General features: G+C 37.0%; 2 protein-coding genes across 4 annotated transcripts; both read right to left on the bottom strand.

The window, feature by feature from the left end:
- Window positions 1-537: 537 nt before the first annotated feature.
- LOC120003853 (serine/arginine-rich-splicing factor SR34-like) lies at window positions 538-6,427 on the bottom strand. Of its 3 annotated transcripts, XR_005469387.1 has the most exons (15): window positions 6,298-6,426; window positions 5,979-6,070; window positions 4,997-5,062; window positions 4,843-4,917; window positions 4,612-4,732; window positions 4,477-4,523; window positions 4,240-4,297; window positions 3,748-3,797; window positions 3,564-3,620; window positions 3,351-3,454; window positions 3,153-3,269; window positions 2,182-2,269; window positions 1,609-2,095; window positions 946-1,046; window positions 538-833 (listed from the first exon to the last, which is right to left on the bottom strand). XR_005469387.1 is itself a non-coding variant. In XM_038852984.1 (14 exons), the coding sequence occupies exons 2-14, from the start codon at window positions 6,063-6,065 to the stop codon at window positions 830-832; spliced, it is 921 nt and encodes a 306-aa protein (XP_038708912.1). In that variant the 5' UTR covers window positions 6,066-6,070; window positions 6,298-6,426; the 3' UTR covers window positions 538-829. The 3 variants fall into 3 exon arrangements, 1 of the variants encoding a protein (XP_038708912.1); XM_038852984.1 differs by lacking the exon at window positions 2,182-2,269 and having other exon boundaries at window positions 1,609-1,642; XR_005469388.1 differs by lacking the exon at window positions 538-833 and having other exon boundaries at window positions 1,609-1,642; window positions 6,298-6,427.
- Window positions 6,428-9,525: 3,098 nt separating this feature from the next.
- On the bottom strand, window positions 9,526-13,571 carry LOC120003854 (NADH dehydrogenase [ubiquinone] iron-sulfur protein 5-B-like). The gene is made up of 2 exons (XM_038852985.1): window positions 13,301-13,571; window positions 9,526-9,878 (listed from the first exon to the last, which is right to left on the bottom strand). The coding sequence occupies exons 1-2, from the start codon at window positions 13,448-13,450 to the stop codon at window positions 9,777-9,779; spliced, it is 252 nt and encodes an 83-aa protein (XP_038708913.1). The 5' UTR covers window positions 13,451-13,571; the 3' UTR covers window positions 9,526-9,776.
- Window positions 13,572-14,461: the final 890 nt, after the last annotated feature.

Raw genomic sequence — 14,461 nt, 5'->3', positions numbered from 1 at the left:
TTTCACGGTACCTAACATTCCTCACCACAAGTTGTAGGAGCAACTCTGCCAGCCATTACTTTTTTTCCCAACAGTCCTATCCATACGTCTTATCCAGTCTCCACTATCAAGTATTACCACAATGTACTTTCAGCGGCCGGCCCCAGATATACAAACAGCCAACAGCAGCCACCCATATTCAAGCAACAACAACAGCCATGTCACGGAACACCATTTTAAGTAGAAATTCGAAGGAGAAGTAGTTGAAAACTACAAGAAGGCCAAGGTATCATCTGCAGCTTCAAATGAAGATTCCTTGTGAAAATGCTACATCGGATCACGTAAATAAAAATACGAGCACAAGCCTTGTAAAGAAGGTAGTTATACCAATTCTATTCCGCACATTTCCTTCAACCAGGTTCAGTCGGCTTCAAAACAAGCAGAACTACAAACAAATGAAATTATGTTGGCATTGTCTCAACTTCAGGGTCCAGAAGAGAACCTGGACTATGAAACTCATTATCAATGCTTTCAAAAACATCGATGGACAGACAAATCTCCTCAGAAAAAGCATAAAACAGAGATGATAAAATCAGCCACACAATAGTCAATGTGATGAGCTAACCTCAGTTCCGCTATGAATCCAAATTATGCATAAAATGTGTCCACCACAACAAATAAAACAAAGTATTTAAGACACAATTACTGTGCCAAACCCATCTGTCATTCTCCAGTAAACACAACGGTTCACTAACACTGCTCAATAATAATTTATCAGGATAACAAAACATAACGATTCTTGTCCAGTTTCCACTTCCTGAATAGGAAACAAAGAAGCCACGATCAAATCTCAACTGCAAAACAAATTTTCAATCAAGAACAAAGTCAGAAAAGATACAGATGACTTAGGATGGATATTGAAAAGGAGAAAAATGAAAAAGTCAAGGAAAATGAACAGAATGCAACCGCGATAAACTCCTGCTCCTGCTCCTGCTTGGGCTCTTGCTTAGACTGCGTTTCTTGGGGCTTTTACTCACACGTTTCTTGGGGCTTGTACTCGCGCGTTTCTGACATCACAAAAGTCCAAACCATCATCAATAAAAAAAAAACAAAATGGCAGGCCTGCTTAATCCAATGATTCGCAACTCAAGAGGGTTATGATAGTAGAGGTCTTCTGAACAGTCAAGTCTATCAGTTCGTTACCTAAGTATATATAGAAAATTACATTCTATAAATACCTTCAATAATAAAATAGGAACATGCTAGAAAAATAGATGCAAATCAACAAACATTTTAAAAACCCCTTTTTGTTTCATATATTAATTTAATGCAATCTTCCAGCACTTCAAGTAGTAGGCTCCCCCCCCCCCCACCCCCCACCCACCCCCCACTTTTTTTTTCCAGATAACGATGATAAACTGGGAATCCTAGACATTAGGAAGCAGAAGTCCACGCCCAACCACCACTTTCCATTTCCTCCTTTGACTACACTGGGTGTGGGTACCATAACCTTCGATGTTCCTGAGATAAAACACTATGCAACCACAAAAGCAACAACCAGAGGAGCAAAAAAGGAGCAAGAAAACAAATATTGTACAATCTGCCAAACATGAGTGCATAATAACTTACAGATGGCAGCGGAGATTTGGATCTTGACGGAGATCTGCAAAAGTTCCAGAAATAACCCACGTTTAAAATCCGCATGTTCCCGTTAACAACTTTCATCCAAGAGCCTTGACGCCTCTTGCACGTCAGAAAAGCCATAAAGTATTTAGCAAGTCAACGTAGAAAAGATCTGGCCAAATTTGTAGATTTTTGCATAAATAATCCTAAATTCACGCATAAATAACTTAATTAGGTTAATTAAGAAAAGGCTTGATAAGATGAATCACAAGATATTTTGAGCCATGACAAACAGACAGGAGCATGCTTCCCTAGAGTAGATCAAAATCCACAGCAATCCAGATAGCATGTCCAACTAGCTTCACAGTTGTTGGAGCAGAAAATGGTAATGAAATAGTTCCTACGGCTCATTGCTGGTGACTCCCAGATCCAATGGCGATTAGTCAATTGTATGCCAGCTCTAAAATGCAATCCATATTCTCCTTGTTCCAATCTAGCGCCCATGCACATTTACAATGCTAAATAAATTAGAACAGACCATGAAGGGTGCCAGAGCTGCCCATCTGAATAACAGCATACCTCCACAACCAAAAAAGATGCACGCAACTGAACCATATTCCATCAAGAAACTATTATCCAATCCCCAGTTCGCTCCATAAATCCATATCTAAAACAAACAAAACAAGGTGATTTTCATTCCACATAAGAGAAAGAAAATGGATTTAGTCTAGTCCAAAACTCGCAGTTCCCTAGCCACTGGATGACAAAATCACAACTCAAAAGCAAACAAGATCTGCAGCTAACAATACTGCCATACTTGAAGCAGACTCACATGGAGGCACAAAATTCTATTTTCAGACAGCAGGGGATTGAACTTACAGGCTAGAAAGAAAACCTTATTCCTCAATCGAAATATAAACAATTTCACAAGGGAAAGAATGAGCATGGCTACTGTAGATAACAGCTATATCTAAAGAATTAATTCGCCACTACTAAAAGGAACAAACGAAGTATTAACAAGAATAGAATCAAATACAAAAAAAGCTCGCAAATATCAATTCAAACTATTAGTTGGCCAGTAGAATAGGTCTCCCCGATTATTTGGACAATAATTCCATTGTCCATGACACGTATGCTGAAGTCCATGAAAATTCCAAAACATGTCAAGCATCACTTATATTGCTTAACTGACATTTGATTCTTGTTTTCAGAGATGACTTCCATCCCTTAATTCTGAGGAGTCGGGGAAAAAACACACACACCAGTTGTAACGGAGAAGCTTACATTTCCACGGAATGCTTCCCCACAGCCAAACAAAAAAGAGAGGACAACAATTAGCAATGGATGATGCTAAAACAAGTAACCCATAAACTCACACCATTTGTAACGGAGAAGCTTCCATTTCCGGGAAATGCTTCCCCACAGCCAAACAAAATGAGAGGACAACAATTAGCAATGGATAATGCTAAAACAAGTAACCGATAAATAATACTGGGTAAATTACACATAAGTAACAACTGACTTTACAATATAGGCTAAGAATAGAATACCTTGACAGAGAGCGTCGCCTTGACCCAGAGCGAGAGCGAGAAGAAGCAGACCTTGACCTAGACTTAGCAGGTGAGGAACGCATAGATTTTGCTTTTGCTTTTGCTTTTGGAGACTTGCTGCATGCACATAACCAGAATAAGAAACTGCAATAGATCCAAAGGTAACCAAACATTGTTAGAAAATATATAAACACAAACCTCAGGCTCCTGCTCCGACTATAACTTCGATCCCTGCTGCGACTGCGACTCTCACTTCGACCTCTAGGATGGCCAGGACTACTCTTAGAATCATATTCCTTTACCTGTAAGCAAATAAATGAGTCAGCAATGACTCTTGAATGAACAACAAATAGAAGATATCCAGAGACAGGAAAGACTGCAATTTCCAGAAGTGCTAGGGATGAACCATACACGAACATCTGCCCGAGAAAATGCATTTCGAAACTCAGAGTTGTTAAGTTTCTTGATCTGCAAAATAAAACTTCACAATTAAACATAGAATTCACACTAATGGAAATTGTAACTAAAGAAATGAAGCAACTGGGGATTAACCAAAGAAAAGATAAATAGCAAAGAAAATCATGAAATAACTTACTGCATACTTCATGTCGTCATAGTTTGCATAATCCACAACACCTGTTGTGCCTACAAAACAGTCATAACCCAATATCTCTCAAGTCTAAATATGAATGCTAAACAATGGAAACAAGAGGACGTCCTCTCTAGAAATCAACAATTAAATAAACGGAAATTTTAAACAAAAAAAGGAAAAAGAAAACAGAAACTAATGGTTAACCATGTAGCCCGTGGCATTAGGAGGGAACATAAGATAAATGAACAGCTTCAAAAGGAATTATCCCAACAATCCAGCCTAAACAACCAACAGAAGAAAAAGGGTCTAAAATTCCATGGCTTTCTATCCAAAGAACTTAAGACATTAAAGAAAAAACACCATAGTAGTGACACTATTTGTATAGTGGCTGGGTATCAGGTAAGAGTTTCAGGTGCCCCCCTCCCCCCCTTCCAGGGCGGTAGGAGGCCATTCTTAGAAAAATAAAACCACCAAAAAAATGTTGCAATGCCTTACCATTACCATCCCGAAAGACTTGAGAGAAGCAGACATCTCCAGCTCGACGCATATGGTCCTAAAATAAGAATACACAATATCAATATTTATCTACACCAAAAACAAGTAGCCCCATGAAATGAACTCCAATAACTCCAGTCTCTCAAATACACAGATAGAGATCAACATGCGTGGCAAGGAGAGAGTAGAGGATTAGAATCAGAACAATATCCTCCTTCCCAGAAATACACAGATTACCTTAAGGTCTTGCCATGAAGCAGAAGAGGGTAGCCCAGTCACCATCACTGCGTGACAGAGCAAAATTACAAATTAAAGCCAAACAAGAGCATCCCAATAAATCCTACACTGCAAGAACATAAAAGGACTATGCACCACGATAATCAGATCGCCGGGAAACTCCACCACGCCCATTGCGACTGCTGCTGCCATGACTGCCATGACTACCATGACGATCTGATGATGAATGCCCACGCCCACCATGAGCCAGTTCCACCTGTAACAATATCCATGCGATCACTGAATACGGTATTGCATATAAGCTCTACCAACTGGTCAGTGAATGTTTCCATGCATGAGCAGCAATGTACAATAACAACAACAGACCCGTAAACGATGCCCATCAAAATCATAACCATCACGACCGCGAATTGCATCTTCCGCATCCCGAGCCTCTTCAAACTGCGAAATATTGCAAATGACAGATGTACAACTGAATGTTTAAAGTAAAACCTATAATTAAAAGAAATTCTAGACTCACCTCAACGAATGCATAACCAGGGGGTCTTGGTGGGATCTTTAGGTCAACATGGGATATAGGTCCATACTGCAAAGACAAATACGAAGAAATCTATGAAGAACAAGTATAGTTACAGCAAAGTTCATGTTTGCTCCAAGACATCCAAGACAAACAAAGGAGTATATTTTAAAACAAAAATCCCATTGCATGAATTCAAATATCCACTTAGTTAATTCCAGAATGGTCGAAAGAATTGACAATACATCTGTCATCACCATCAAAGTATTAGTTCTAAATACTTGGAGTGGCCTACATAAACCCATACTAAGTTATTTGGAATCCACTGTGTATGTGCTCTTTAACCATTCAATTTTATCTTAAACAGCAATTCAGTTGACAGATAGTGGGATTGTTATAAACAAATGTGATCAACAACTTATCGCATCACAATGTAGTGCATATATTCAACACGAGATTGCTCAATGACAGAAAAATGAGAGCTGACACAGCTAGGTTTGCAGATATGACTCCAAAGTTGGAAAACGTAAGGACGAAAAGGTAGATAAATAAATGAGGAGTGCTCAATCCCTTATCTCCATCCCGAGTCCCTGACTTACCTCAATGACTCAACCAAGAGAGAATGCCACAAAAGAATACAAAATATAGGTATAACTTCTGATTTTTGCACCTTAAAATCTGGTAACATTCTCATAGGTGTACAAAGCACCGAATCCATAGTCAATCAGATCGAATCTAGGATTTCTTATTTATGTTCCAAAGAAAATCTCCATAGATACTCATGCTAAGAAATCCAAAGGCAGTTTAGAACATCAATTTAGCACTTATAAAGAACATATAATCGCCACTTCAGTTCTTGGTTTCCTTCAAATTCAAGAGATTAAAGTTATCATTCGCTCAATTTTCAAAACAATAATAATTCAACAGATCAAAGCATTACAAACAATAACAGACACAACAGGAATAATAAGCTGAGCAGCTTCACCTTGTAAAACAAATCCTCCACTTCCCTCTCACGAATATCGCCTGGGAGATTCCCAACATAGAGAATTCTGCTCGCACGGCTACTCATATTTCCTGCAAGATTTAAAGATTTGTGACATGTAAGCTCTCACCACCATACATAATAAAGCCAACGGGAAAACCAAAGACAAAATGATAAAAACCCTAACACAATCTGAACGAGAAAAACAAAGATTTAAACTCTCAAACGAACATACAATCAGCATCAGATTCGTCGAGGCGAATTACCAAACCAACGAAGACGACAACCAAACAGAAATTCGATAACCTCTAGGGTTTACCTGGATGTAAATGTCGGTAAGAGCTTGCTTCGATGGAATTTGGCAGGAGTCGAGTAAACGCTGAAGGAAATAGGGATTTATTTATATATAAGATAATAATAATAATTTCCTTTGAGCTTTGGTAAAAACGACACGGGAGTTATCTAGTGTGACGCTATGTAGATATCACAACGGTCAAATTTCTGCAAATATCTCAATAATATTTAAAAAAAATTCTGTAAATTTATTTTCTCATTTTTTTTTTCTCCTTTTCCGTTTTTTATTATCAATATTTGTTTTTTAAAAGCAATAATTTTTTTGATAGATAAAGAAATTACATTATATCTGTAATTCATGACCTCCATTTTATCCCGAGTTCAATACCATAGAGCTTCAATTTATGATCTCTATTTTATTCTCAATCTCACGTGACATGTGAGATAGTTATTAATTATAAATACAGGTGTAAAATAGAAGATGAGAATTGAGGCATGAGAATCTTTGTTCTCGTTCGACTATGAAAGTGAATCATGCTGATATTTTCTATTATGTCACCTCATCTATGTATAACCCTATTTCTAACTTCTAAGTGTAAAGGACGAACGCTCACGAATTCCTATTCTTCACACTTCATAATTCATTCAAGCTTGAGAAGCTCCAACTGTCCATCCAGTTGGGGCTTCTCGTTCCTCTTAACATTTAGCACTTCACATGAATTGAGAGTATAACGAGAATCATAATCTCAAGCATTTTAGATTTCGAGAAACCATTTTGACTTGGAATATACAGGTATGCCACCAGTCCATTGGACTGTCGCAACCCAATTAGTAATATCGTGGGCCTGACTATTAGCAGGACTGTGAACTTTCGAAGCCCACCAATTTTGAAGCTTTCTCAGGCCCACTTCAATGCTGTGTGTAACATGTACTCCAGCTTGAATGCAACAATCAAATAATCTTTCATAACAAAACTGAATATGCAAAGGCTCATCACTTCCCTAGTTCCCTTCTTCCCATTACAACGATACACAACTTTCTCTATACCAGGAGAAAAGCATTCAATGTCAGTAAGCAAAATGAAAGGATACTGATATAGTAATATAGGGAAAATGACATACATACATAATTTTTGGGGTTCATAAGATACATAATCTATGTGGCATGCCACATAGATTTTTTGACACAAAACTCAAAGAAGCAAAGGAGATTTCCCGCTTCTCTCTCCTTGTTCCCTCTCCTTCTCTCTTTTTCGATTTTTGTAAAATTTGTTTAGTTTTGTTGCAGCTTTTTTGTACATCTTCGTTCTCTCTCCAGCTTTCTTGTCATCTCCTCATCTCTCTCCAGCTTTCATGTTCTCTATTATCATCTCTCATCACCCATGTTAATGTATTACGAATTAACAAGCTATTTAACATAACTGTCAATGGTAGTGTCTTATTACATTATGTTTTTATAGTGTCTTTGTATATCATACGTTAATGCATTACTAATTAACATGGTATTTAATGTAGCTGTTCATGGCAATTCTTTATTACATTGTCTTTCGATAGAGTATTTATTACTCATTTGTTAATGAACTACCATTGTATTTAACAAAATTGACAACGTATTTGACACTTTTCAATACAATCCATGTCAACAAAAATAAAATCTTCGAGGTGTAATTTCCACGTGTTTCTTGTCGATGAACAACTTGAACAAAATCCAAAAATGTGTCTTTCGCAAACTCCTTTTATGTTTCTTCTTCAAGCATATTAGTGGTGTTAGCACTTGCATATTAGACCAATATTGCAATGAGATGGGTTTCTTCTTTGTGTCTTTGGTTTTGACCATTATGAAAAAGAAAGGTCAATTACATTACGCACTAGTGCATGACGACCTTCAACAAACAAATTAGGTTGTGCAAAATGATATGGTATCGAAATACAAAAAATGCATTCGAAAAGCAATTAAATATCAAAATGTCAATGTATTGAACGAGTGCATTGTGCATAATTTACAATGTTCCAAATACAATATGCATTGCCCGAGGCCCCAATGGTTACATCCCCATTTTTGCAGTGTCTAAAAAGAGCTTATAATTTGATGTATCTATCAAGGTTGCTATGTTTTTTAGACAATACCCAACAATCTTTGGGATAATTACATTGTGCACAAATAGTGCACTAACACACTGGGCTAAATACACTACCAAATGTATGGTGTAATAACCCCCTGTGCTAAATACATTGCCAGATTTCATTGTGTAATAACCCACTGGGGTAAACAAATTGGGAGAAATATACTACCACAAATCACAACATACATAAATAATGTGAACAAATACACTACCAAAATAGCAAAGTGTAATCATTGGGATCTTGAACACATCAAGCCAAAATAATCAAATCAACAACTGAGATCTATGTGAAACGAGTCTGCAAAAGTCTTATGCAAGAACAATAACCAAATACACTTTCATACTGTCAATGTATTTAGCAACTGCATTGTGCAAAATTTACACTATTGGGAATATACTATGCAATATTGCAAGGCTTACAAACAAATTAATTATATTGTGCATACTTTAATTGTATTACACTTTGAACTGACAATGTAATAACGAACCAGAGCATACCTTTCAAGTGGGTCTCCATTTTCCGGTGACCGTTTTGGTCGACAAAAGGCTGGGCTAGGTGCTCCCCACCTAACAGAGTTTATTGGTGGTGTCGGGTTGCCAAACCGACACTGGAATCCGTTGGATCGGCGTTTTTGTCCTGTGAAAACCCACGGCTTCAAGGTGGATTTCCGGCAAAACCAGTGACGGATGACGACAAGTGGTGGCTAGGCTTTGCTTGTGGGAGCCGGGCGCTTCTTTTGACAGCAATGGTGGTCGGATTGGTGGCCGGACAGTGGAGATCCGGTGTTGGCCATGAGAGAGGAAGAGAGAAGTCGTGAGGGAGGAGAGGGAGAGACTGATGAGAGAGAAAAAATATTTGAGTGCAAAGAGAGATAAAAGAGTTATTTTAAGGGTTTGATTTTTAGTTTTTGAATTTTGAATATGTCTAGTCAGCATCCTACATGGCAAGCCATGTCATTATTTATCTTTATGTATACCAATATTATGTATGTATATCATAACCGGTAATATAGGGCTTCAGGAGTCTGGACAGAATCCAGTTACATTATGCAACTTGTACCGGCAACTTACTGTGCAAATCTAAGCATGAGATGCAAATCTGGAATAACCATATAACCTGAAATGAAATGATATCTGAAGAGGTTCCAAGTATCAAATTGGCATAACGAGACAAATACTTAGACTCAAGTAGCAAATACGTGTACACAAGTAGAGGTTATTGACCTTTACCTTATTGCACAAACCAAAACCGCCCACATCCATCAAAGAGTAAACAAAAGTAATGTCACTTGCTTGAACAAGTCAAAATACTAGTTCAGACAAATACAACATCTTCAAATATTCTTTTATTAGTAGAAGTTTTGAAAGGAAATTGATTACGGCTAATGGTGTTTATCAATAACATCTCCACCTTCCTTGCCCTTCCGCGCAGCTGCTCTGAGTTGACGCTGCTCTTCCTTGTAAACACGATTTCTCCGTTGAAACTACAACAAACATTTTCATCAACCAAAATGCTGAACAAAACTAAAGACAAGTGGTTGAATCAAAGCAATACGATGGAAATTACTTATTACTATGACATTGTCAATTCTCTTTCTTTTGGGGGAGGGGGGGGGGCAGATTATTTTACTACAAGTTCAGACAACGAAATCAGCATATCGAGGTAAATTATGGACCTAAAAGCTGAAAAAGAACTACAACTCGAAACAATGTGATGTCATGATGCAACTTTCAGACAAAACAAAAAACAATAGACTCAATCCTTTCTTTAGGTGATTTGTGACAAGCACACTGAATGATACATTCTCATATAAGGTGACTGATCGGTACAGTAAACTTTCGGTAAAACAACTCATTCGACAAAGTCATGTCATTCTTCTCACCAACATAGAGATTTAATGCTTAAATGAAAATGAAGAACAATCAGATATTCAACTTTCAAATACTTTGGTCTCTAGTTTGATGACTTTGCAACATTTCATAGGACACCAACGGTATTAAAATTCAATGAGAATCATTTTTTAAAAGAAAATCCAATTGGCATGTTTTACCCTAATCCCAACTAGACCACCAGTACACAAATTGGAAGCCAAACAATGAGATTTCTATATGGGAACATCTGATTGCACAAGCAACAGAAAAATACGAACCAAATGCCAGAATCTCAGCTTCCATTCTCTATTGGCAACGTTCAGCGAAGAAAACTATTAAGAGAGCGCATCAGAGACTCTAATTTGTTGCCTTCAATGAACAACTCTCATTTGTCGCAGGTTATTCTTTACTTTTTCCCTAAGAATGCATATAAAAATTACTATGAATCTTCAATGTGGGAACATTTGAATGCACAAGCAATAGGAAGATACGAAGCAAATGCCAGAATCTCAGCTCCCATTCTCTATTGGCAGCGTACAGCACTGAAAAAGCTATTGAGAGAGCGCGTTAGAGACTCTAATTTGTTGCCTTTAGGGGCCAACTGTCATTCGTGGTATGTAATTAGGCATTCATGGTCATTGGATTATTAAAATTGCAACCAAACCAGAAAATTCTATAGCCCAAGACTTTCAAACAATCTACTCTGCTCTAGAAACTACAGTCCTATAAAATTGATCAACATTGGGATCAGTTCAGAGATTGACATGATGCAACTAAATTCAATACAAAAATTTACGAAAGGACTCCAACTCCTACAACAAGTTCTAATGTGTTGCCAAACTTGACATTTGAAGATTGCTGCTAAAAGATAGAAGATATATCAAGCATGCTAGATAAGTGACAAATAAAATGCAAAAAGCAGGAGAGGTAACATATTTGATTCCACATAATATTCAAATTACAATCCAAAACAGTGTGTTCAATGTAATTTGTCTTTGTACAACTTCTAAGGACTGCTTAATGTGTACCAATACTGGTTACAGAAAAGAAAAAGGATAAAAAATGCGTACCAATACAATGAACAGTTACGTTTGGAAAGATCTAGACTTTCGGATAAATTATTAAACCACAAAATCCCAAAACAGTCCAAAAGAGGTTTTGATTATAACAACCTTGACATACAGTCAAAACCCAAAATGTTATTAAAGGATTATATTTGAACCTTCTCACTGAAGTATCTAATCAAAGAATAAAAGTTAAATATGTTCTTAGTATCTTGTCAATCATGTAGAGAGAGGGGTGCAGGAGTGAGAAAAATTTAGAGAATTTATGTAGGGGATAGTAAAAAGAGAAGAGAAAGACCTAAAAAATACATGGCTAAAAGTAATAATAAAAAAAAAGGATGTGAATTCAATAGGAGTTGTGGAGAGCGGCATTAGATAGGAATCAAGGGTGAAAAAGAATACGTAATGGATTCTCATTGATTTCTCTTTATGGATTCATGTAGCAGACCCCAAAAAGTTGGGGACAAGGAGATTACGATGACAAAAACACAATTTCTTTTGAAATAAAAGGAGAAGATTTGATTCAAAGTACTAGCTTGAGGCTTGAGCAAGACCTGATATCAATTTCGATTGAAACAGATACAATCTTCAGATATACCTTTAATTGACTGACAACATTTTCCCAAATGCTTATCTCATCATTGAGGCAAAATCTAAGAATATGTTCTTGTTACAACACAGACCAAACCACGACAACAAACTTTAATACATCAGGAGCTCAGTCACTCCTTTAAGAATTTAAGTCGAGTGATGGGGTCAAAGTAACTATTAATCCAACAAACCCTCAGTTCTGTTTGCATTACTGTTGGTACCATAGCCATTATCTTCATCACCAAAAGATCCTTGTGTTGGGACGCACTACATGAAAAGTTAACTCTAACTTTACATGAATTCTTATGTTGAAATCCCTTGCAGACTTTCCATTATGTTGTTCTTAATTTACACAAAGTTATGTCATCCACATTCCCCGAATCCTAAACCCTAAACCCTCCAACACTGCAGAAGGCTCTAAATGACATACATGTCAGAATAGCAGAACAATACCAATACACATACTCCTTTGTATCTATGCCATCTTTGAATTTTTAAAGTCTTAATGCAACTACGTATCATTTTTCTTGAAACAAGATATCATGTGCAACACAATAATATAAAGCCAGTCTAAGAGAAATTCCAAAATAAACTTTGTAGGAATTTGCCATACAATTTCCTTTCCCTTTAAAAAATGAGGAAATTAAGTTTTAGAAAACTTTTCGATAGTTTCAAAAATGAAAACGTACTATTAATCTTACAAAGGGACGGATAACTATTGATTTTGGCTGCAGGTTCAAAAGCATTTTAGGATAAGATTGCGCACATCTTGCCCTCCCCCCACCCCATCCTCATCCCAGCCTCCTCGTAATTCTCTGGGTTACACCACCACCTTGGTGCTCTAATAAACTTTTACCCATTCAAAAAAGTCACAAGTTCGAATCATGTAAAGTGTAAACAGACTCTGAGCCCTGTGAGATTAAGATTATGAACATCTTGCCCTTCCCTTACCCCAACTACACTATGGGAGGCTTGTGGACAGGAGGCTTTTACCCTTATACGGGTGAAATAGTTGCCTAATGGAAAAGCTGTTTTAGCGCAACCCAGGAGTCACTGGTTCAAATTCTAGACAGAGTCTACTCAATGCTAGCGGCGGCCATTGCAGTAGCCTTGTTAACAAATAGATTGTGAGCAACATAAGATCTAATTATTCAAATTTACAGTCATATGCCCCACCAAATCCAATCTGCAACGGATATACGGTGAACTCCTATTTCTATATTCAAAACAAATTAGGGCTCCCAGATGCAGCAATATAACAAACGATGTAATAAAGAATGTCATCATCATCCACGAATTAAACAAAACTAATAATCCAGATAGAGAGTGCTTATAATCGAATCTTATCAGGATGAATAGCGAAAGAACGAGATGGATACCTCTTTGGAGTGGTGGAGGCACTCCAGGTAGTCTTCACGAAGGAGAACACAGTCCTTGGGTTCACGGCAACGAGACATGCACTCGCTGAAATCTATCCAGAAATCGTAGCATCTACCTTTGTTCCCTGAGATTCCCCAGCCCGATGCCATCACTCGCCCTCTCTCGATAGTAGTCCCTAGTCTCCTTCAATCGACGGATGTGTACTGAAATGACCTCCTGTTTTGTTTGGCGAATTTGGCTGTGAAAGAGACTGACAGACCAGCAACAGGGTAAACCCGGATGGGTATTGGTGGGGGTCGCTCAATATGACCCGAACGAAATCCATTAATCTGAATTGAGGGAAAAAAATTTGGAAAATTTTTGTTTTTGGAAAATATTATCCCACTATAAAGAGATACCAATTTCCTGTTTATTTTAGTTTGGTTAGAAAGTTTTTTTATTTTTATAAATGCTTTAAATCTCAACACTTCATCAAGAAATATGATATCCACCAGATTTGAGAGCCTTTACATCAAATATGTGTCACTAGAACACACTAATATAATCGATGTTGTGAATTTTCCACCACAGCTGGGTGAGAATAACCAAATTTCATATTCATAAGAGACGATGTGGTGAAGAAACAATGTGTACTTCTTATTGAATAGAATAAAAATTGTAGACTAGATTTACGAACTAATAACAAATTAGCAAAACTTGTGTATGGAGGAGGAGATGGTGGTCTCTTCCTCCTCCTCACATACGAGAGAAACTTTGGTTAATGGAAAATTTGTTGTTAGACAAAATTAATAGAACATATGGCCAAATTTTTTATTTATTATTTACAAGTTTAGAAACAAAATTTTGTTTTTTAGAAGTTAGGGTTTGTTGGGTAGTATGTTTTTCCATGGATTTAAATTTTTCGTAAAAGCATAAAATAACACCGAAACAAGTTTGGTTGCCCATTTAAGAAAACACAGGAAACATAATATTAACAAAAATCACATGAAACATAATTTTTTTTTTATGTTTTTCGTTTCAAGAAAAATGAAAAACAAATAAAACAGACTCTAAAAAAGCAAAAACAAAAAACAAACAAAATGAACCGGGTCTTGATCTCACTTTGGAGCTTGTTTCTTAATTCAATAGCGTTTTAGATTGACGATTATAAATGAGTGTCT

This window comes from Tripterygium wilfordii, chromosome 8 (assembly GCF_013401445.1).
Source record: "Tripterygium wilfordii isolate XIE 37 chromosome 8, ASM1340144v1, whole genome shotgun sequence".
Lineage (NCBI taxonomy): Eukaryota > Viridiplantae > Streptophyta > Magnoliopsida > Celastrales > Celastraceae > Tripterygium > Tripterygium wilfordii.
This window is presented reverse-complemented; position numbering and strand designations above follow the sequence as displayed.

Excerpts from the sequence above, each read along its gene's own strand:
- LOC120003853 (XM_038852984.1), bottom strand. The coding sequence starts at position 6,065 with ATGAGTAGCCGTGCGAGCAGAATTCTCTATGTTGGGAATCTCCCAGGC. Across the intron at positions 3,270-3,350 it reads AGTCGGAGCAGGAGCCTGAG|CAAGTCTCCAAAAGCAAAAG; the intron begins GTTTGTGTTTAT and ends ATGTGCATGCAG. Across the intron at positions 1,047-1,608 it reads CCAAATCTCCGCTGCCATCT|AAACGCGCGAGTACAAGCCC; the intron begins GTAAGTTATTAT and ends TTGTGATGTCAG.
- LOC120003854 (XM_038852985.1), bottom strand. The coding sequence starts at position 13,450 with ATGGCATCGGGCTGGGGAATCTCAGGGAACAAAGGTAGATGCTACGAT. Across the intron at positions 9,879-13,300 it reads GCCTCCACCACTCCAAAGAG|TTTCAACGGAGAAATCGTGT; the intron begins GTATCCATCTCG and ends TGTTTGTTGTAG.